Below are 23,833 nucleotides of genomic sequence, written 5' to 3'. Positions count from 1 at the left end.
CATAAAGGAAAAAAATTGTTCAAAAGTTACAAAAGGCACATCACCATTGATGTCCAACAACAAACATAAAAAACTTAAACTTCATGATGCTCGTCTTCCTAAGCCTCGGGGGTCGAGTTTTTCATCACCACATCCTTCAAAAACTCCTCTTCAGGTGAAGCCTCATCCATTTCCACCAATTGGCCGTCCACCACAGTCTTAAAAAAGACCATCTTTGACATGTCCAGGCCAGGACTGATGTATAAAGCTTGGGCTTTGGCTCTCTCAAAACCTTCATCACCAGTTGAGAGAAAATCTACTTGGGCATCTTGCAAAGTCTTCTTCAAAGTATCATTAAGAGCCCAAGCTTATTCTGCTTCTTAGGACAAACTGACATTGGTTACTTCCATCTTAGAGAACTTGGACTCAGCAGTTTCCTTTTGCTTAATCATTTCCAACAAATGGGACTCTGATGTTTCCCTCTACTTCTTTATCTTTGGTAGCTGCTTGTTCTTCTCCTTTATCTTGTCAATATGGACTTTTAAGTCATCCTTCAACTGGGTCATGTCTTTAATAAGATGAACCTCGTTGTTCTCATAAGCATCACATACTTCAGGCCGACCCTGAGTCATGACTGTGCATCTCATCAAGTAGGTCATATGGTTTTAGGTCAATTATTGAGCTCCTAGGGAATTCACCTTCTCAATGTCCTCAGTTGCATTCAGATGATCATAGATATATCTCAAACCATCAAAACTATTGGACCTGAACGTAAATTCATAAGATGGTTTAGATTAGGGACTATTACCTGAATCCTGCATCAAGGTAGTAATTGTCAAGTAGGCCTGACTGACATCATCACTCATCAAGGTCTTCATCTTCTTTGGAGAACTCTGCTTGGATTACCCAGAAGGAGGAACAAAGGCAGGTTAGGGCTCTGATACAATGCAGGCTGATTTAAAATAATCCATCTTCTTCCTTTTGAGAGTCCGGGTTTGAATACCCGTCAGACCACTTTTAGAGGCAAACTGCTCTCTGTGCCTCGCTCTTGCTTCAGCCATCAACTTCTTTTGTTAGGAAAGTTTGAGATTTGTCATGTTAGATTAAATGAAAAGGCCAAAGTAAAGTTCAGGAACTATTGTAAGACCCTAATTTTGACCCTAAGATCCCTCATGATATCTCATTATATGCATTGGTTTTGGGATCACACCTTGGTATCCTCATTACCCCTCATTCATTGGGTTTGTATTTGGGGGAGATCACCAAGCACTTTTGATTGTATCATAATTTGTTTTTCTTTATTCACTAACCAAAATACCAAAAAAATATGTCAATGTATAGTTTGTTGCTTTTGTAGGTAGTGTACATGTTCACATATGCTCTATCAAGCTCATATCTAGGGTTTGAGACCCTCAATGCAAGGAGCTCAATCAAGAAATGATTTACTATGGCTCAAAGTATCATATATGGATCCCTATGATATTAACATGTTATTTTGATCAAGAAATCATCAAGAGTTTGGAGTTTGTTTTCCTTGGAAACCCTAATTCATCTGGGTATCTTGTGTGACTTCTTCAACAAGTTTCTTCAACAATTGATCAAATATTTCAAGGGATACTTCAAATTACACCATCTTATGCACATATGATCCAACATGAGTCCCAAATATCAAGAGAACTTCAAGTTTACAAGTTGGTTCAAGGTGGTTGACCAGAGAAAGTCAATTGGCCAAAACTGGGGTTCCCTAGACCCTATCTCCTACAATTTTTGTCATACGGAAATGATTCCATGATGCAAGTTACTCTAAATTACATTACAAACAACTTTCATTATCAACACCTTGCCCAAGCTTTGCTAGACCATTTCAAACCCTCACTGCCATAGAATTTTCTAAGATTTCTCTTGAAATCGAGCTTGAACTTCATCTTTTGTTTGGAAGTTCAAACTCCAGAAATTCACTTCCATTTGCATCTCATTTGGTTTCTGCAAGCAAGAGGAGGAGAAAGCAATCAAATCCAGATCAAGATCGAGTGAAATTAGATCAACTCGAAGGTGATTTTTCAGAAAATTCTACTCTTCGATTCTCTCTTAAATCTCCATTATTCTTGTTGATTTTTGGTTTGCTGAAGTCCTACCAATGTAGGAAACCAGATTGGGTTGCTTTGAGGTCAAATCGAAGCAACTCAGTTTATGATCCTCAAAATTCAATTCCCTGTATCTTTTCATATACATGGAATTAGATAAAACTGAGGCCAAATTCGAACTCCTGGGCATTTTTTCTTTGAAATCACGTCTTGCTTTTTCATTTTTGTGATGGTTGAAGGTGGACCAGTCCGGTGAGGTCCACCGGAGAAGAAGACCGGAGCTCTGGCTCCGGCGATGTGTTGGAAGCATCTCAACCATAGGATCCATTTAAATTGTTTTAATCTTGGGTGTTGCTTTTGATTATTACGCGTGCATCTCATTTGACTCAGGTATATGTGGAACACACGCTCTGCTCCATCTAATCTGCCACCTCAATTAATGAGGGATATCAGATGGTCCACGTTTTTTTGATTTTCTGAAATTTCTTTTAATTGCTTTATTTTCATTAATTCATATTAATTTCATTATTGCTCCAAAAAATATAGGACTTTCACAAAAAAAATTCAAATATTTTTCCCTTTTTATTTTTTGAATTAAAATTATTTTTTCGATCAATATTGATATTTTTCCTGATTTAATTGTTTTCTTGCTTATTTTTAATTGTTTAAAAATACTTCTGACTTTTCAAAAATAATGAAATTTTTTATCCAAGATCCTTTGACCTTGTTTGACCTATGATAAATTTCTTGGCCATTTATTGTTGGTGTAAGCCCTAGAGGCCAATACATTTTGGTACTTGTATCGAATAATAAAAGGCATTCTCTTTATTATGGTTGATTAATAAAGTCCCTGGAATAGATAGTCCGTTTAATGTATTAAGTGTGACTTAATCATGAGAACACATTAAACATAAGGACACTATTCCTAAAGTATCCGTAGTTGAGCTTTAGTGTGAAGTGGGATAACATTAAAGCATTAAGACTATTATGTTTGTAGACTGATGATCACATCTCATGGATCATGGATAAAGAGTTATCAAGTCTTAAAGATAGGTATGAATATTAGGAGTAATATTTATACTGGATTGACCCGCTATGAGAATACTATATAGAAAGTTATGCAAGGTGTCATAAGTTATTCTCATGGTGATAATAGTGTATTCCACTCTTCGACCTGAAACCACTATGGATCCTAGATGTAGAGTCGAGTGCTTTATTGCTGATCCAACGTTGTCCGTAACTGGATAACCATAAAGACAGTTGATGGGTACTCCACAAAGCATGCTGAGGGACATGAGTGACCTAGATGGAATTTGCCCATCCTGCATAACAGGATAAATGTCTATGGGCCCAATATTGAACTGGACAAGGATGACACGGTCTATGCCTTGTGTTCAATATAGACATAAGGGCAAAAGGGTAATTATACACATAAGTATTATCACAGAAGGAATTGTCAGATCACATGACATTTTCGTGTCTTGGGTAGCAATGATGTGTTGCTAGATACCGCTCACTGTTTATTATGTTAAATGCGTGATTTAATATAATTGCCAACGTCACGAAAACCTACAGGGTCACACACAAAGGACGGATTGATGAGAGATAGAGTAACTAAGGAATACCGTAAGGTACGGTGCCCTTAAGTGAATTATAGAACATCGTAAGGTACGGTGTACTTGAGTAGAATACGAAATATGGTAAGGTACCATGGGCTTAAGTGATTTTGGGCATATTATAAGATATGGGCCAAAATACACTTAAGTGGGCTTTTAGCTTGAAGCCCACACAAGTGGTTCTATAAATAGAACCCTTGTGCAGAAGCAAAAATTTGCGGTTGCATTATTTTCGTTCTCTCTCACTCTCTCTCTCACTCAAAGCCTTCATTCGTACCAACTAGCACTGAGATTGAAGGAACCCGTTCGTGTGGACTGAGTAGAGACGTTGTCATCGTTCAACGTTCGTGATCGCTTCGTGGATTTGCATCAAAGGTTTTGATCGTCACAAGAGATCTGCACCAAAGGTTTCAACCGTCACAAGAGGTAAATATTCTATCACTGATCATGACCATTCGTTAGGATCTCTAAAGGAGAAATTTTAATTTCCGTTGCGCTTTGGGTCGCAATTCTCCTTCATTTATTTGGTGTTTTGAAGAGGTTTTAGGTTTTTGATCAAACATAATTTAATTTAATTTAATGCATTTTAATTTGACTTTTAATTGTTTAATTGTGTAGAAATTATGTTGAGCCATTTTTATTGACTTGTGAGGTTTGACTATGTGTTTGGGCCTTGGTCAAGGTTGATTTGACTTTTGTTGGATTGAAATCATTGGATTTAGGGGATTGATGAAATGTACATTTCATCTCCCAAAATGAATGAATGATTTTAATTTGATAAAATTCCTCCGATGACCAATTTGTGTTTGTCTTATTTCCCCTTCCTCTTAATCTTCAATCCCATTTTATCCCATCCCTTTCATTGACCAATGACATCTCAATATCCTAAGGCTAATTGGTTCATCAATAACTTTGTGTTAGATAAACCAATACAAGTATGGATGAGATTAGGTTCATCCTTTGATCATTTTCTTTTTGTGTGTGGTATGTTTTAGGAGTATGGTTCATTATACCATATCTCTAGCATGCATTAACACCAAAATTTCTATTGCCCGGCCTCAGATAGTTATGACTTCTACATAAGTCCAATTATGATTGCTTAACATATCGCTAAATGTTGACACAAAGGCATATCATTCTAGTAAGTGAGATTGTAAGTCTACCCCCTTTCGTGGTACTTTTTTATGTGTATATAATTGTATATTTGATGTTTGTCTATTTGTTTTGTGTGATATAATCTGCTTGTTGTGCTTGGTGATCTATGAGTTGTGAGATAAGTTATAACCCGAACTCGAGTGCAATTAAGATAGGAGGATGGTATAGTCATGTTCGACTTGTGTGGAGTAGTCCTTAACAAGTTGGCTTGAGACCCATCTACTCAGTGGAAACCCTTTTGGAGCTATTGATGTCACACAAGTTATTTGTGGTTAGGCATTACTTTCTCTGATTTGGGGTCCGAGAAGCTGAGGACCGTAGAACATTTAACCCAACTTGGCCTATTTAGGACGTAGTGCGAAGACTCTTCAAGTGTAGACTTGATAATAGTTGTTACGCAATACTACACTCAGACGAGTTTCTCTTGAGAATATTACGGGTTGATGAGTCAGCCATCCTAACATGTAATACCCGGTAGATGGAATTAAGACTCTGAGAACTTTTTAGAACATGATCTACAGGTTTTTATCCTTAGCACACTCCTTTGGGATGGCTCTTAACCTGACTCCATGCTCATGATTCACAACAAATCCTTGATTCTTGGTTGATTCAATCAAGTCTTGTCAATATCAATGGAACTTGGGTGTTGATAAGGTGAAAACCGTAATCCACCAAAATGGATGATTGATCTTGACAATGACTTGATTCATCCCTTGACCTTTATTTGTTTGCCTTGAGTGTGATCCCTTATTTATGATTGTTGCATTCATGTATTCATGCGCATCATAACATTCATCACACGAGAAATAGCTTCAAGGAACTGAGGTTTTATTTGCAAATATTTTCAGCACATGGATTATGGATGAAGGAACACTAAGAAGTACAGTTTCAGATGTCCGGATTTAATAGAGATAAGGAAGTTATCATATTTTGTATTAGATCCCTTGGACTTCAAGCAACATCATGGGAAGCTTCTATTTGTGTCATATGCTGATGTGGTTGAAGGACTTTTGAGTGTGTTGGTTCAGTTTTATGATCCTCTCTACCGTTGCTTCACTTTTCCCGATTATCAGCTTGTGCCTACGTTAGAAGAGTATGCCCATCTCTTAGGAATGCCCGTTTCTAACAAGTTTCCTTTTAGTGGATTGGAAGAGATTCCAAAATCTCATATTATAGTTGAAGCTATTCATCTGAAGAAGTCTGAGATTGAGGCTCATTGGGTGAAGAAAGGAGGAATGTTTGGGATAACTTCTGAGTTCCTTATTAGGAAAGCTACTGTCTTTGCTCAAGCCGGTAGTGTGGATGCTTTCGAATCCATCTTTGTGTTGCTCATCTATGGTTTGGCTTTGTTCCCTAACATTGACGGTTTTGTTGATGTTAACGCCATTAGAATCTTCTTGATTGTGAATCATGTGCCTACGTTGTTAGGCGATATGTATTTCTTTTTGCATCTGAGGAATTCTAAAGGTGGTGGGATTATTGTGTGATGTGTTCTTCTTCTGTACAAGTGGTTTATTTTGCACTTACCTCAGACACCTGCTTTTATGGAAAACAAGCAATGTCTACGGTGGTCTCAGAGACTTATGTCCCTTACTAATGATGATATTGTTTGGTATGATTCTTCATTGAGTATCTTAGATATCATTGATAGTTATGGTGAATTCTCTAATGTGCCTCTCATTGGTACACAAGGAGGAATCAACTACAACCCTGCTTTGGCTCGTCGTCAACTTGGATTCCCCTTGAGAGACAAACCTAATAACACTCAGTTAGAAGGTATTTTCTATCATGAGGGTAAAGATACCCAACATTTGAAGCAGAGGATGGTTCATGCTTGGCATCATGTGCATAGGAAAGGAAGATTTGAGCTTGGTCCGTGCAACTCTGTAGCTTTGGAAGCTTACACCCTTTGGGTGAATAAAAGAGCTTTCGAACTTTAGATGTCGTATGCTTGTTAGAGACCTATGTCTATGGTTGTGGTTGAGCCATCAACTCTCCCTAACCAAGATATAGAGGAGTTGGAAGATGCACTCGCTAAGATGAAGCAAGAGAAGGATATGTGGGAAGAGCGGTTTCATGCTTTGAGCCGAAAGCATGAGAAGTTGCAGTTTGAGTCTAAAGACAAGGATGCACTTATTGAGCTTCTTGAAGACCGAGTAGTGAAGAGACGGAGAGAGCCAGAGGTTCCATCTTCCTCTAGTATGCCTCAGCCTTCCGGTGCTTAGAAGAAGATTGTTGATCAGCTTTTCCTTGAGAAGGATCAGATGAAGACTTCTTTTGAGTCCGAGATTCGACGCATTCGAAGGAAGTACACGCCTGCAGCCAGATCAGCTGACACTGTTGTTAGGGGATCCTTAGGGTGATTAGTTTCCTTTTCTCTTGTATTTATATTTTGGTTTCTGAAATTGTACTCAGTGTAATCCTTCCAAAATTATATAAATAAAAGAGGTTTTTATGGTCAATCAAATTTGTTGTTATTATTATATATTTGTAAATAAAATAGTATGTTTCTTGAAAATAAAAGCAAACAAAACATTTCATTTCATGCATCATTTGCATAACAGGTTTTCTTCTGCCATATGTCTTATTGGTTATTCTTATGTGTTTCAACCAAGCTGACTCACTGATACAACATTCGCGCCAATCAACTGAGAATCATGGAACATTTGGAACAAGAGAATCGAGAACTGAAGGACGAGATTTCTCGTTTGATTTCCATGATGGAGTCTGTTCTAGCGGCTCAGAATCAGTCGTCTCCATCGCATGTAACTCCTCCTCCTTAGAGGACTGTCATTTCAGAGGTTGCTACCTCAACTGTGCCTGCCACTCAATTTACTCCAGCTATGCCTGTTGGATATCCGTGGGGAATGCCACCGAACTTTGTGCCTGAAGGTTTTGTGCCTACTTTTGCTTCCATGCCGGCATCTAGCCTGGTCATGTCTGTTCCGCCTCTAGTTGTCCACACCCTGCCTCGTGTTGAGGACACCATCTACCATTCCGAGCCGTCTGAGGGTCTGGATGTTTATTAGAAGATGGATGAGATGAAGGACGAGTTCCTTGAGTTGCGAAAGGAATTAAAGACTTTGAGGGGAAAGGACATGTTTGGTAAGAGTGCTACTGAACTTTGCTTAGTGTCGAATGTCAAGATCCCGATGAAGTTCAAAGTCCCGGATTTTGAAAAGTATAAGGGAAATACTTTCCACTTAGCCATATCGTCATGTATTCCAGGAAAATGTCAATGCAAACTGATAATGATCAGTTATTGATTCACTACTTCCAAGACACTCTGATTGGTGCCGCTCTGAGGTGGTACATGGGGTTAGATAGTGCAAGTCTTTGCATGTTCAACGGTTTGGGTGGATCTTTTGTGAAGCAATATAAGTACAACGTGGACATGGCGCCTAATAAAGACCAGCTGAGGTCGATGTCTCAGAAGGACAAAGAGACATTTAAAGAGTATGCCCAGAGGTGGAGAAAGCTTGCTGCTCAAATCAGCCTTTTGTTGGAAGAGAAATAGATGACCTAGATTTTCCTTAAGACCCTGAGTTCGTTTTATTACGAACGCGTGATTGCTAGTGCCCCTAGTGATTTTACCGAAATGGTAAACATGGGGATGAGGTTAGAAGAAGGTGTTTGTGAGGGACATTTGTCTAAGGAAGAGGTATCATCAAGCAAGAAGTATGGAAGTAGTTTCGCCAGAAAGAAGGAAGGTGAAACTAATGCAGTATCTGTAGGGAGGCAGAGGAGGCCTCATGTCAAAAGAAATCCGCAACCATGCCAGCATCATCATCAAGTTTCATCCATTATTCCAGTATTTTCAAACAATCAATTAGCACCAGTTCAACAACAACATCAACAACCGCCGCAACAGAGAACAAACAACTACAACAACAACAACAATAATCAACAACAACAGAGTTTTGAGAGGAAGAAGGTATCTTTTGACCCTATTCCTATGTCATACGCCGAATTGTATCCGTCTTTGGTTCTCAAGAACCTACTCCAACCAAGAAATTCGCCTCAAATTCCAGAACTACTTTTGTGGTGGTATAAGCCTAAACTTTGTTGTGCTTTTCATCAAGGATCTCCCGACCATGATATTGAGAATTGATACCCTTTGAAGTATGAGGTCCAAAAGCTAGTAAAGAGTGGGATGGTGTCCTTTGAGGATCGTGTGCCGAATGTAAAAGCTAACACATTTTCTGCTCATGGTAATTCATCTGTTAAGATGGTAGATGGTTGTCCAGAAAGTTTCCGAGTGTTCGATGTGCAACGTACCATCAGTGATTATGAACATGACTATGACGGTTTTGCAGTTTGCAGTGTAAACCCCTGTGGGTGTTCAATCGTCAAGAGAGATATCCAGAAGTTGATGGATGAGAATGTAATCCAGATTCAACACTCGAGGGATATAGATGATGTGAATGTAATAGTACCAGTGTTTAAGACCCCTAAGTGGGTAGTGATTCAGTTTGATAGTAGCAGCAATAACAAAATCAACAGATCGGTATCGTCGTTAGTGATACGGTAAGCGGGTCCAGTCCCTTATGCATCCGATAGAGTTGTTCCTTACCAGTAAAATGCTACTATATTGGAGAATGGTCAAGAGGTTTTGTTTCCTACGACCAATTCGGTTGTAAACATTACCGATCTAGCAAAGGTGACCCGTAGTGGTCGTGTTTTTGGTCCCGTTTTCCTGAAAGAGGTGGTAGAGGATGTTTCAAGTGGTAAGAAGGTTGATGTACCTGTAGTGAATCTGGTTAGTGCTCCAAAGTGTCAGTCTGGTGAATCCAACAGTTTGAAGCCTAATGATGATGATGAGGCACTGAGATTGATTAAGAAAAGTGAATTTAATATGGTGGAGCAGCTGCTCCAGACTCCGTCAAAAATTTCAGTGTTGTCTCTACTCATGAATTCTGAAGCGCATAGAGAAGCAGGCTTACGTAGAGCATGATGTGACGGTGGATAAGTTCAACCACATTGTGGCTAATATCACTTCCTGTAACAACTTGAGCTTTTGTGATGAAGAACTTCCCGAGGAAGGCAAAAATCACAATCTGGAAATACATATATCAATGAATTGCAAGGAAGATGCGTTGTCAAAAGTGTTGGTTGATACCGGTTCTTCATTGAATGTATTCCCCAAGTCAACTTTGTCAAGGTTAACGTATCAAGGCGCCCCTATGAGGTACAGTGGTGTGATCATCAAAGCATTCGATGGTTCTTGCAAGACTGTTATTGGTGAAATGAACCTTCCAGTGAAGATAGGTCCGAGTTATTTCCATATTACTTTTCAAGTGATGGATATCCACCCGGCCTATAGCTTCTTATTAGGAAGGCCATGGATACATGAGGCTGGAGCTGTTACATCCATCCTGCACCAAAAGTTGAAATTTGTGAAGAATGGAAAGCTTGTCATTGTTGGTGGAGAGAAAGCGTTATTAGTAAGTCTCCTGTCGCCTTTTTCATATGTGGAAGCTGAGGATGAGGTTGGAACTCCATTCCAAGATCTATCTATTGCTGAAGTGAAGAAAATTGGGGAACCTATGTCCTCTTTCAAAGACGCTCAGAAAATTGTTGAAGATGGCAGTTCGGATCAGTGGGGTCGTATGGTAGAGGTCTCCGAGAAAAAAAGTAGAGTTGGTTTGGGATTTCAGCAAGGGTCGTCTTATGTTAACGCTGAAGATATGCAACCGAGTTTCCGTAGCGAAGGGTTCATCCAAGGTAATGAACAACGCTCAACTGCCATGATCGAGGGTGATGAAGACGAAGACTGCGTCAATTTCGTGACGCATGGAAAGGCTTACAACAATTGGATCGCTGTTGATGTTCCGGTTATTGTCCATCACTCTAAGTAATTTGTTTTTTATCATTTTAGAAAAATCCTTCTCCTATGCCTAAGGGAGAAGTGAACATTGTTGGGCATATTTCAAATTAATCATCAATAAAATGCAATTCTATTCATCCACATCTATGATGTTTTATTTTTACTTTTTGCTTTTCTGAAAAATGGTAATCACATAAAACATAAATAAATAATAATTGTCCATTTGTATAATATTTGGTCATAATTCACTTCTCTAAAATCAAAATATCAAATCATTATGCAGGTTGATTTCTAAACCCATTGAATACAATAATCCTACTCCTTCTCCAAACTTTGAATTCCCTGTGTTTGAGGCTGAGGAAGAAAGTGACGAAGAAGTGTCTGATGAATTGTATCATCTACTTGAGCATAAGGAAAAAGCCATTCGGCCATTCGAAAAGCAGATTGAGTTAGTCAACTTGGGTTCTGAAGAGGATGTGAAGGAAGTCAAGATTGGGTCTCAATTGTGTCTAGAGGTTAAGAAGGGGTTGGTTGATCTTCTTCGAGAATGTTCAAATGTGTTTGCTTGGTCCTATCAAGACATGCCAGGTTTGGATTATGAAATTGTGGAGCATAGATTGTCGTTGAAGCTAGAATACCCGCCAGTCAAGCAGAAGTTGAGGAGAACTCATCCTAATATGGCAGTGAAGATCAAAGAAGAAGTGTAAAAGCAGATTAATGTCGATTTCCTTGTTACTGCTGAATATCCGTAATGGGTGGCCAACATTATGCCTGTTCAAAAGAAAGATGGAAAAGTATGTATGTGTGTTGATTATAGATATTTGAACAAAGCTAGTCTGAGATATGATTTCCCTCTGCCGCACATTGACATATTGGTAGATAATACAGCTAAATTCAAAGTATTTTCGTTTATGGATGGATTTTACGATTATAATCAGATCAAGATGGCACCCGAGGATATGGATAAGACCATATTCATTACACCCTGGGCAACATTTTGTTATAGAGTGATGCCTTTTGGTTTAAAGAATGTTGGTGCAACCTACCAGAGCGTTATGACCACTTTTTTTTCATGATATGATGCATAAAGAGATCGAAGTCTATGTTGATGATGTGATTGCTAAATCCAATGATGAAGAAGAACATGTTGAGCATTTGTTAAAACTATTCCAGCGTTTGAGGAAGTACAAACTCCGCTTGAATCCCAATAAATGTACTTTTTGTGTTCGTTCTGGTAAGTTGTTGGGGTTTATTGTCAGTGAGAAGGGTATTGAAGTTGATCCTACCAAGCTCAAAGCAATACAAGAGATGCCTGTGCCTAAAACTGAGAAGCAAGTCAGAGGTTTTCTCGGCCGCTTGAATTATATCTCAAGATTTATATCGCATATGACTGTCACATGTGCACCTACATTCAAGCTTCTTTGGAAAGATCAGTCTTGTGATTGGACTGAGGATTTCCAGAAAGCTTTTGACAGCATCAAGAAATATCTGCTTTAGCCTCCGATTTTGTCTCCACCTATTGAAGGAAGACCGTTGATCATGTATTTGACTGTGCTCGAAGAGAGTATGGGTTATGTTCTAGGTCAGCAAGATGAAATTGGAAAGAAAGAATATGCTATTTACTACCTCAGTAAGAAGTTCACCGACTGTGAGACTCGGTATTCTATGCTAGAAAAGACTTGTTGCGCATTGGCTTGGGTTGCTAAGCGTCTGTGTCGGTATATGTTGAATCATACCACTTTGTTGATATCCAAAATGGATCCAATCAACTACATTTTTTAGAAGCCTGCTTTAACTGGGAGGATTTCCCGTTGGCAGATGTTGTTATCCGAGTATGATATTGAATACCAATCTCAAAAAGCAATTAAAGGTGGTATCTTGGCTGACCACTTAGCTCACCAACCGATTGAAGATTGCCAGTCAGTACAATATGATTTCCCTGACGAAGAGATCTTGTACTTGAAAATGAAAGATTGCGATGAACCATTGCTTGAAGAATGGCCAGAACCTGGTTCCCGTTGGGGCATGGTATTTGATGGAGCTGTTAATCAGTATGGTAATGGCATTGGGGAAATGATTATTACTCCTCAAGGCACTCATTTTTCATTTACAGCTAGATTGACTTTCAAGTGTACAAATAATATGGCTGAGTAGGAAGCTTGCACTATGGGGCTTGAAGAGACCATTGATCTCAGAATCAAGTGTTTGGACGTCTATGGAGATTCGGCTTTGGTTGTGAACAAGATCAAAGGTGAATGGGAGACAAATCAACCCGGATTATGCGAAGAGGATTTCAACTTTCTTTACAAAGGTTGAGTTTCATCATAACCCTCGAGATGAAAACCGGATGGCATATTGATCGGGAAAATTGCAAGTGTACTATTTTGCCTTTTATAGTAATAATGGGGAAATTCCCCGAATGTCGATCTCAAGGACTGCACGTTAATATTGAGTCTCAATTATCATTCAATTAAACAAAAAGTATTAATTTGGTTTTTGAGTGTAAAAATATAATAATAAAAGTAAAGGTAAAGAAATATGAAAATAAGGGTTTATAGAGAAAAATGAACAATGCCAGGGAAGGTATATGGTTTATCCCTGTAACAACTCTGAGTTACTATTGCATCAACAAATATCAATTACTACCAGTTCTCAAGGGTATTTTCTCCGAAGTCCTAGGTGAGAAAACCTTTAATCAATCTACCCTAATTCCTATGTCCATAGCCAATTGGGGTGAAGTTAAGTTGTATAATATCAAGAATGCTTTGGTTCATACAGGGTATCCCTAGTCGTAGGTGATATCTACTGTAGAGTAACCTTATGTAAACCTTATCAATGGCGGTCCAGCCTGATTGATAACCACAAATCAATCTTAATTGGTCCGAAAGAGAAAGCAATAAACACATCAAAAGGTTACCATAAAAATAATATTATAAATGCAAATGTAAACTCAAAGTCATTACAATTCTAAATCAGGGACACCCCCTAGCATTGGGGGGTTTAGCTACTCATATTGTTTAAAACAAATTCAAGATAAAAACTACACATTACAAGTAATTGGATGACTTTGATCTTCAATCGCTCCCGCTCATGAATCTCTTCAGCTCTCCAAATGCCTTGATCTCTGTAATACTTGATTGCTTCACAACACTGTGGTTTTCCGTATTCCAAGATGATTTTTCCTTTGGCAGAAGACCTCTTTTTATAGTGAAAGTTCCCAGCAGCAGTTGGACAGGTCCAAGGATGTCTCTAAAAAGCCCGCAGAATGGAAAGCCCGAGAAAACTGGAAATTTTGGGCTTGGGTTGACACGGCCCGAGTCAACTAACACGGGTGGCCGTGTCAGCCTACTGTTTAAGCTGACACGCCCATGGCAAGATGACACGGTTGAGATTTCTTCCTGACACGGCCCGTGTCAGCTGATACGGGTGGCCGTGTTAGGCTACTGTTTTCTTCTCTTGCTTCCCTTGCCCTGACACGACCCGTGTCAGGTGACACGGGTGGCCGTGTCAGGCCTCCTGTACCAGGGTTTTCTGCTCCTTTGCGTGCCGGAATCTCGCAATGTGTTCTTCTGAATTCTTTGGTTCTTCTACCCGGATCTGTCGGAGAAAAACACATCTATCCCACGTATAAAATCAAGATAAAAAAGTAAAACATAACAAATATTAAAAATGCGTAAATAAAATAACGGAAGTAAAACTAACTCGAAATATACCATAAATGCTTGCACAGTGTGACAAATGTCTCTGTTTTGCTTCAGATCAGTCATGAAAACTCAATGTAAATGGTGACTGATCACAACCCCAAAATTAGCTCATTGCTTGTCCCAAGTAATGTTTCATGATCACTCCCCAGAATTCTTCACGTTTTCCACCACTACTGAGATCATTCGCTAATGTCTTCCCTTTTCCTTCCATAAATCCTGCCTATCCTCGTAAGTCATTATTCACACTTTCACTTCAAAGCACCGTTTCACCTGTTAGCTTATATCACATTCTCACCAATTCTCTCGGGGTAAGCTGTTTACACTCATAATTCAAAGTATGCAATATCACTCACAAGTTTGAATAATCTTTCTTTTCTCATCACCTACACATAACGCACGCACTTTTGAGGTCTTTAGGGTTGTATCTTCGCTTGGTTTAGGGTATGGATTAAAAAAAGAAACCAAGGGGCTCTTGGTTCAAAGTCGATGTTACATCCTGTGGTTGTTTCTTTTATTTCCTCGGTTTTCTTTTCTTATTTCTTTTTCACCGACTTCCCTTTTCCGTGCTTCTTTCTTTTGAATCTTCGAGTTGTCGAATTTTTCTTTTTCTTTCTTTTTCTCGATTCATCATTTTTTATTTTTCTCTTGTTTTTGCACTTTCTTGGGCTTTGAGAGCTTTTGGGGTTTTTACCCCAAACTTAGCTTTTCAGCATATCTTTGAATGCATTATCATGACTCTGAACATGGTGAGGAAGTGTTGTGGCCAATGGTTACATTTATGGTGTTTTAAACAAAAAATGGATATAGGCTCAAAGGGGGTTAACGAGGGATATAATAATTCGGGATGGCTAGAAAGGCTCGGGGTTAATTACAAATAATGTGCCTCCGTGTGTGTATCATGCAGTGACAGTCCTAGACAGTCTACACAAATTTAGAGTGATAAAGAAAAACTTGAATGACGCTCATGATGATTAATGTGTTTGGCTTTTTATGACTCACTTGGTTTGGTTTAGCTTTGACAGGATCCACAATACTCCTTAATTTGGTGCAATTGCCTTCTTACTTTGGAATATGCAGGATACTCGTGTCGGTTAAGCTGTATACGTTGCGTCCGATCTTTACTTTCAGTAGTGTCAGTTTCTAGGGAGATCCTTTACAACAAGCCATGGTGAGTGGTGTGATCTTTCATCCACTCTCAATTGTGATCATTACTTTTCCAACCTGTTAACACAGACTTGACACACACACTTGCAGCATAATATACTTTCAACAGACAAATTAAATCTAGCCTACAAAAGTAAAAATGTAAAAATAACACAATAATTAAATACTAATAAAAGACATAAAATCTCCCCCACGCTTGAGCTCAACATTGTCCATAATGTTTATGGACAAGCGCGGAGGAGGGTACTCACAGGGTCCTACTGAGGAGGAGGTTGTGGGAAATGCAACATCAACTGTAGCATCATGCAGCTCATCTCATCCAATATCGCTCCCTGACGGGCTTGCTCAATGCCTTGCCGTTGCTGTTCAATCCTCAAGTCACCTATCTCGTCCTGTACCCAGCTCCATTGGTCAGTTGACCAAGATGATGAACCTGTCGCCTGCTGGGTGGGTTCCTGATGCTGTGGGAAAAACTGCTCAGGAAGTGCGTAAGGATCTTCTTCTATTTCTGTTTCTTCCGCCTGGTCATCCACAAAATGCTCACCTGCGGTAAAATGGTCAGTTTCGTGGCCTTCATCCGCATCGGGATTGGCGCTCACATACAACCAATTAGCACAGTCAGTAATAGAAACTCTGTCCGGATCCGGCAGAGCAATGATAAACCTCTTATGGATGAGTACAGAATAGTAAGTAAGGGCAACAACAATCATACCTTGGGAAATTAGAGCAGACATGTGAATTTTTGTGTTACCTGCAATTGGCGTGTCCTCGAGTAAAACAGCTTGATACCCGAAATGCAATGCAATTTGGGTGATCATTCCCCCTACGGATATGCCTCCGGAGTTTGCTCGGCCGACTCTGCCCAGGTAGTCTGCTGCAAAGGCAGCTACATTAATGGTCTTGGTTTGAGCCATCGAGTACATAAAGAATAGCTCTCTTTGAGTAGCTACCCCAATGCTATCGCCTCTTCCAAACAGGGTATAGGCTAAACCTTTTTGGGCGTACCTGAAACATGGATTCTGGATGCCCGAGGCTTTTCCCCTTTGGAGGAGTAATCCGTCCTCCCGGTTATGGCGATCCAGAAATCCTTGGGTGAGAACCCGTATGGGACCGCTCCAGGTCCGTTCAGCGGGAGTCGGAGTATTGCACCTAACTCCTCAATAGACAATTCATGATAATTGTTAAACAACCGGAAACGTAAGGTGCCGAAATAATACCTGGTTGTGTCAATCCACCTCTTTTCCAGCTAGAATTCCAACGTGCTGAGGAACTCGAGAGTAATGCGCTCGTAGGTCGGCGCTTCCAAACTCATAAACTCGAGCATTCCCAAAACATGGAACATTCTGTCTACCTCAATTTTCAGCCCTAGAGCGTTTAGAGTATGCTCACACATATACCTTGTTGGCGTGAGTTTGCGCTTCCGGTGAATTTGGTAACGCCGTTCTTGTTCCGGATTGTCAAACACGATGTTGTATGGATTAGGGTTCTGGCTCAGGCCCTTCCGTGACTTCGCCATCTTCGCAAGTTGTTGCTTTCCGGTGAGGATTCTCCGCGAGGGCATTTTGGACCTGCAAAAAATAGAAACATTTTGAAACTTCGAGTTAGGAAAATCTGAAACCGTGCTTAGGACCGGGACGGCGAGTGGAGTAATATTTGTGAAGGGTGTTTTGGCAATAGGTGAGTGGAAATTGGGGTTATGGAAGGTTTTGTATGGTGAGGTTAGTGAGGTTTAATGGAAGTTGTAAGAGTGTGAGGGAAGAAGATGAAAAATGATGAGAGAGAGTAATGATGTGGTGAGTGAAAATCAGATAATGATGGGGTAATTGGGGAAAAGGTGTGGTTAGGAGTGGATTAAGTGGGTGGGCCCCACGAAAAATCAAAAATTTCAAAAAAAAATCAAAAAATCCGCCTGCCTGACATGGGTGGCCGTGTCAGGCTACTGTTTTACCACGTTCCAAAAAATAGCTTACAGTGTTCCTGACACGGGCCGTGTGAGACCACTGTTTATAAGTCCAAAAATTCCTTTTTCTTACAGTGCTCCTGACATGGCCCGTGTCAGCTGACACAGGTGGCCGTGTCAGCTGACACGGGTGGCCATGTCAGGCCACGATTTTCCAAAATCCTCCATACACTTTTCCTCTCCTGACACGGCCCGTGTCAACTGTCACGGGTGGCCGTGTCAGGCTGTCCTTGTGGCCATTTTTTTTTCTTGTCAGGTCAACCGCTGGTTCCTCTGGCTCCTCCTTATAGAGCTCTTGTATACCTACAGACACACACAACTGATTAGAAATAAAAAGCGTGGGTTACCTCCCACGAAGTGCTTCGTCTAACGTCGCATGACTCGATGGTTCTCCGTCTTCTTAGGTGAGACGGATTTTTTCTATAGGACCACCCTCCTGGTCTTGTATGTAAGATTTCACTCTCTGCCCATTCACCTTGAACGTGTCTTCGTTCGCTGGATTTCTTAGTCCAACGGCTCCATGTGAAAATACCTTTTGTATCTCAAAGGGTCCCGACCATCGGGACCTCAGTTTCCCTGGGAAGAGTTTCAACCTTGAGTTGAATAATAACACCAGTTGTCCTTCTTGAAGGTCTTTCTTCTGAATGTGCCTGTCATGCCAGGTTTTGGTTTGTTCTTTGTATATCTTGGCATTCTCATACGCTTGATTCCTGAACTCTTCCAGCTCTTGTAATTGGAGGATCCGAGATTTACCCGCTTTGGCCAGATCATAGTTGAGGAATTTGGTAGCCCAAAATGCCTTATGCTCAAGTTCGAGTGGTAGGTGACAAGCTTTACCATAGACTAACTGATACGGGGACATACCTATTGGTGTTTTGAACGTTGTTCGGTATGCCCAGAGTGCGTTATCGAGCTTGATTGACCAATCCTTTCTTGAGGCACTGACAGTTTTTTCTAGGATTTGCTTGATCTGCCGATTGGATACCTCAACCTGTCCACTGGTCTGGGGGTGGTATGGAGTGGCGATTATATGCTTGACATTGTATTTCCGCAGTAGGTTTTCCGTCAATTTATTTAGGAAGTGGGTACCTTTGTCTCTAATCAGTGCTCTTGGTACCCCAAATCGTGCGAAGATACAATTCTTGACGAAATTGATTTCCACCTTTGCATCATTCGTGGGCAGTGCAACTGCTTCCACCCATTTTGACACATAGTCAACCACAACCAGAATGTATTGCTTTCCAAAGGAAGGTGGGAAGGGTCCCATAAAATCTATCCCCCATACATCGAACAGTTCGACTTCTAACATGGCATTTTGAGGCATCTAATTTCTTTTGGATGTGTTTCCTGTTCTTTGACATTTGTCACACTCTTTTACCACTGCTTGTGCATCTTTGAACAGTGTAGGCCAGTATAATCCAGACTGGAGGACTTTGGCTACGGTTCTGTCTCCGCTAAAATGTCCTCCATATTCCGAGTTATGAAAGGCTTTTAAAATGTCCCTTTGCTCTCCCTCTTGAACACATCTCCTGACTAGGCCATCTAATCCCTTTTTGTAAAGGAACGGATCATCCCATCCATAGAACCTACAATCATGCAAAAACTTTTTTCGTCTGTTAGAGTCAAAGTCATCAGGTATCAGCCCACCTACCACAAATTTCGCGTAATCGGCGAACCACGGGATATGCGTAACAGCTAGAATACGTTCGTCCGTGAACTCTTCCCTGATGGGGTGCGTTTCTTTTGTTTCTTGAATCGGAGTCATCCGAGACAAGTGATCAGCAACAATGTTTTCACTACCCTTTTTGTCTCTGATTTCCAGGTCGAATTCTTGTAGTAGGAGGATCCATCGCAGCAACCTTGGCTTTGATTCCTGTTTAGCAAAAAGATATTTTAAAGCAGCATGGTCAGTATATACGATTACTTTTGATCCCAACAGATAGGATCTGAATTTGTCAAACGCGTATACCACCGCCAGGAGTTCTTTTTTTGTGGTTGCATAGTTCATTTGCGCAGGGTTGAGTACATGGCTTGCATAATAGATCACATGCAAGAGCTTCTCCTTGCGTTGCCCTAGTACTGCCCCTACTGCGTTGTCACTTGCATCACACATTATTTCAAAAGGAAGAGACCAATCTGGGGCAATAACTGTGGGCGCTGACACTAGCTCCTTCTTCAAGGCCTCGAAGGCTTTCCTGCATTCTTTGTCAAATAAGAACGGGGTATCTTTTACCAGCAGACTAGTTAGCGGTTTGGCAATCTTGGAGAAATCTTTTATGAACCTACGGTAGTAACCTGCATGTCCTAAGAAACTTCGGATGCCTTTTTCATTCACCGATGGTGGTAAATTTGCTATTACCTCGACTTTTGCTATATGCACTTTGATACCTTTGTTGGAGATCTTGTGTCCCAAGATTATTCCTTCCCGTACCATGAAGTGACATTTTTCCCAATTCAGGATCAAATTAGTTTGCTGGCATCTTTCTAACACAAGTGACAGATTCGTCAAACAATTATCAAATGAAGAACCGAATACGGAAAAGTCATCCATAAATACTTCCATATGCTTTTCGAGCATGTCAGTAAAAATAGAAGTCATACACCTTTGAAAGGTGGCCGGTGCGTTGCACAAGCCAAATGGCATTCTTCTATAAGCGAAAATACCATAGGGGCATGTGAATGTAGTCTTCTCTTGGTCTTCAGGGGCAACCGCAATCTGGTTATACCCAGAATAACCGTCTAGGAAACAATAGTAATCGTGTCCTGCTAACCTTTCCATTATTTGATCAATGAATGGTAGAGGGAAGTGATCCTTCTTTGTTGCCATGTTTAGCCACCTGTAATCGATGCATATTCTCTAACCTGTAATAGTGAGGGTTGGAATCAACTCATTCTTTTCATTCTTTATTACCGTTGCGCCCCCTTTTTTTGGTACCACGTGGACTGGACTTACCCAAGAGCTATCTGAGATAGGGTAGATTAGGCATGCATCCAAGAGTTTTACAACCTCTTTGCGCACCACTTCTTTCATGGATGGGTTAAGTCTTCGTTGTGGTTGCACTACTGGTTTGTGGTCATCTTCCATTAAGATCTTGTGCATGCAAACCGTAGGGCTTATACCTTTTAAGTCCTCAATTGCCCATCTGATTGCACCCTTGTTTTTTTTAGCACTTGAATGAATTCTGCCTCATGGACACTCTGTAGACTAGCATTAATGATGGTTGGAAATTTTTCTTCAGTGTCTAGAAATACATACTTCAGATTTGTTGGTAACGGCTTCAGATTCATCCCTTTTTTTGGTTCTTCAGTGGCATCGGATGGTGGTGGTCTTAGATCTTCCCACCGGTGTGGTCTAGATCTAATCCATTCAGGTTGTTTTTCCATCAAAGCAAGCACCTCAGATTCTTCTTCATCTTCATTACTGTCAAAAATGGACAAGCTTAAGACCCAGTTTAGAGGTGACCGGGGTGTATGCTGGTCATTTTCTTGAGCAATTACTTGGTCGATTATCTCTATAGTGTTGCTAGTGTCGATATCATCTTTGTATTGCATTGTATTCCTCACATTTATCTTTAACTCTTCAACATAGACCTTGAGGGTCATAGTTCCTTCCTCAATATCTATCATACACTGTCCTGTTTCAAAGAAAGGTCTTCCCAATATGAGAGGAATCTCCTCATCCTCCAGCATTTCCAGAATGACAAAGTCGACTGGAAAGACAAACTTGTCAATTTTTACAAGAAAATCTTCCACAATACCATAGGGTCGCCTAACAAAACGATCCGCAAACTGAAGGGTCATTCGAGTATCTTGAATAGAACCGACGCCTAATTTCTTATAGATGGACAGTGGCATCAAACTTACACTCGCTCCTAAGTCAATCAGAGCCTTCTTGAATTTTCTATCACAAATGGTGCAAGGAATAGTAATCGATCCCCTGTCTTTCTTTTTCACTGGGATTTTCATGCCTTGGAGAACGACACTGCATGTTTCAGTTAGGATGATAGGTTCCGTATCAGTGGAACGCTTCTTGGAAATTATGTCTTTCATGAACTTGGCATATATTGGCATTTGTTCCAATGCTTCAGAAAAAGGGATATTGATTTCGAGTTTTTTGAACATCTCCAAAAACTTCTCAAATTTCTTCTTATGTTGATTTTTCTTTTTCTGTCGTGGAGGGTAAGGGAGTTTGATTATGGGTTTAGGAACCTTCTCCTTCTCCTTGACAGGAGGTGGTATTGCTTCTTCATCTTGGACTTTTGTTTCCTTGATTTCTAAATCCACCTCTTTTAATCCATCTTTTTCTATATCATTTTCCTCTGTTGCCTTTCCACTTCGGGTTGTGACAGCGTTAACAGTGTTATGTTCCCGCGGATTTGTCACCATACCACTAGGTAGGGTGCCAGGGGCTTGAGAGTTTAAAGCTAACTGTTGTGCTATCTGTCCCATTTGAACTTCAAGATTTTTTATGGAGGCTTTAGCGGGGTATTCGTTACCATTAGAGATATTGACTAAGTCTAAGGTAAACCATACAAATCGAGTCGCCACCGCACTTCTATTTATCCAAAGGAATGGTTAGAAAGCGAACAAAAACCTAAAAACTTTTATCGAATCAAAAATTAGTAAAAATGTCAGAGATCTGGGTAAGGGGGTTGGCTATGCAATGGGAAGGTTTTAAGCACCCAAAACATCCTAGGTACTCCTAGGGAGCCCTTTTCACATTGTTTGTAAGGTTGGTATTTTGTGAAAATTTATTTGTGCAAACATGATTGAAGAGATGAGAAGAGAATATACAAATTATTTACATTTTGTGTTTGGATGGATAAACCCATTCCCTACGTACCATCTTAAAAAAGATTACGATCAAAACCTCGTAGTTCGGGGTAAAAATCTCAAAATGAGTTGGTGAATTGATTGGTCCAAAAGCCTTAAGGTCTTTTGTTATCCAAGGGAGAAAACTCAACCTAAAACCACAAATCCACCATGTGAGGATAGCTTCAATATGCTAGTGAGGGGTTAACCCTATAATAAGCATGGAAGACTCATTGTCCATCACTAAGGATATAGGTGAGTATTACATCTACCTCAAGGATAACTCAAACCTAATAGATAAAGGTTATGAAAAAGTTTTGATTAAGAAAGTGGCCGTTGAAACCAGAAAAGTATTTGAATGGGTTATATTTACCAATGAAAAGTGTTTACAAAAATATGGTCAAAGTTGACTTAAGGATTCAATTCAAATAAGTGTTATGAAAAGAGAGTTTGAAAATCAAAAGCATAAGGCTTAGGTTTCTAATGTTGAAAACAAGTGTTAAGTGTTTGCACAAAGAGTTTTGGATTGGGTTAGAGTGGAGAGAAGAAGAAGAATGGCTAAAGTCTTATCATACAAGAGGAAAGGGATAAGAGAACAAGACCACAAATGGAGTTCCTCTCTTGAGATCATATTGATGATCCAAGTAGCTCCCATCCTTTGGAATGAGCAAGATAAACAAATAAGCAAGCACACAATCACAACAAGCTCTTAGGAATCTTCCAATGGCTTTTAGATCTCTCTCTTAGAAACTCATGGCAATGGTTCCTCAATTTGGCTCAATGTTGGAATCCCTAGCACAAGAGATCACACATTAAAAAGTTCCATAATGCAATCAAAGAATGGACAAGAGGGAGTTTAGCATTTAATCCTTTCAATGTTCATCTTCAAGCTTTAAGCATTCTAAAGGCATGAGGCCTAGTTGCTCTTTGACATTTTAAGCACTCTAAAGGCATGAGGCCTAGTTGCTCTTCAAACTCCATTAGTTTGGGGAAAGTCCTAAAGTCTAAGTCCATTTGTCCATTTTTGCATTTGGTCCACAACAATCAAAACAAAACACAAGCACAATAATATATACACAATTATGTGCTCAAGTGAACAAAAGGCAAATTGCATTAACATAAACATGTGCTCAAGTGAGCAAAGGAAAAAGCAAATGAATAATATGTACAAGAGTAATAAATTGCATAAATGTAAAGTGCAGAAAGTAAATGTTAATAGTTAATGGTTAGTGTTAGTAGTTAGTGTGACATAAGGCAAATTTAGCGCTATGTTAAGCAATCGTAATTGGACTTATGTAGAAATCACAACTATCTAAGGCCGGTCAATAATAATGTAGGCAACAACACAAGTTAGAAATCTTGATTAGTGAACCAAGTTCCAACAACTTGCCATGCCAAAAGAAAAAGAGAATTGATCTTGTATTGGTTTAAGCCCTTTGCATGATTTAGGAAGCAACCTATCCTTAATGCAAAGCCATTCATTTGATCCATTGATCAAGATTAATTAGATTTGAATCAAGGAAGATTAAACC

At 39.9% G+C, this 23,833-nt stretch overlaps 1 protein-coding gene across 1 annotated transcript; it reads right to left on the bottom strand.

Annotated features, from left to right (window-relative positions):
• Positions 1–17,007: 17,007 nt before the first annotated feature.
• Positions 17,008–21,938, bottom strand: LOC127123027 (uncharacterized). Its single transcript, XM_051053294.1, has 3 exons — positions 21,458–21,938; positions 20,886–21,361; positions 17,008–17,097 (listed from the first exon to the last, which is right to left on the bottom strand). Exons 1-3 carry the CDS (start codon positions 21,936–21,938, stop codon positions 17,008–17,010), a joined length of 1,047 nt encoding a protein of 348 aa, XP_050909251.1.
• Between the last annotated feature and the right edge of the window lie 1,895 nt (positions 21,939–23,833).

The sequence above is a fragment of the Lathyrus oleraceus genome, chromosome 2 (genome assembly GCF_024323335.1).
Source record: "Lathyrus oleraceus cultivar Zhongwan6 chromosome 2, CAAS_Psat_ZW6_1.0, whole genome shotgun sequence".
Lineage (NCBI taxonomy): Eukaryota > Viridiplantae > Streptophyta > Magnoliopsida > Fabales > Fabaceae > Lathyrus > Lathyrus oleraceus.
Note: the sequence above shows the minus strand (reverse complement) of the source record. Positions and strands in the feature narration are given on the sequence as shown.

Excerpts from the sequence above, each read along its gene's own strand:
- LOC127123027 (XM_051053294.1), bottom strand. The coding sequence starts at position 21,938 with ATGGGACAGATAGCACAACAGTTAGCTTTAAACTCTCAAGCCCCTGGC. Across the intron at positions 21,362-21,457 it reads ATGCAGTGTCGTTCTCCAAG|GAGCGAGTGTAAGTTTGATG; the intron begins GCATGAAAATCC and ends TGATTGACTTAG. Across the intron at positions 17,098-20,885 it reads AAGATGAAGAAGAATCTGAG|GTCCAAAATGCCCTCGCGGA; the intron begins GTGCTTGCTTTG and ends TATTTTTTGCAG.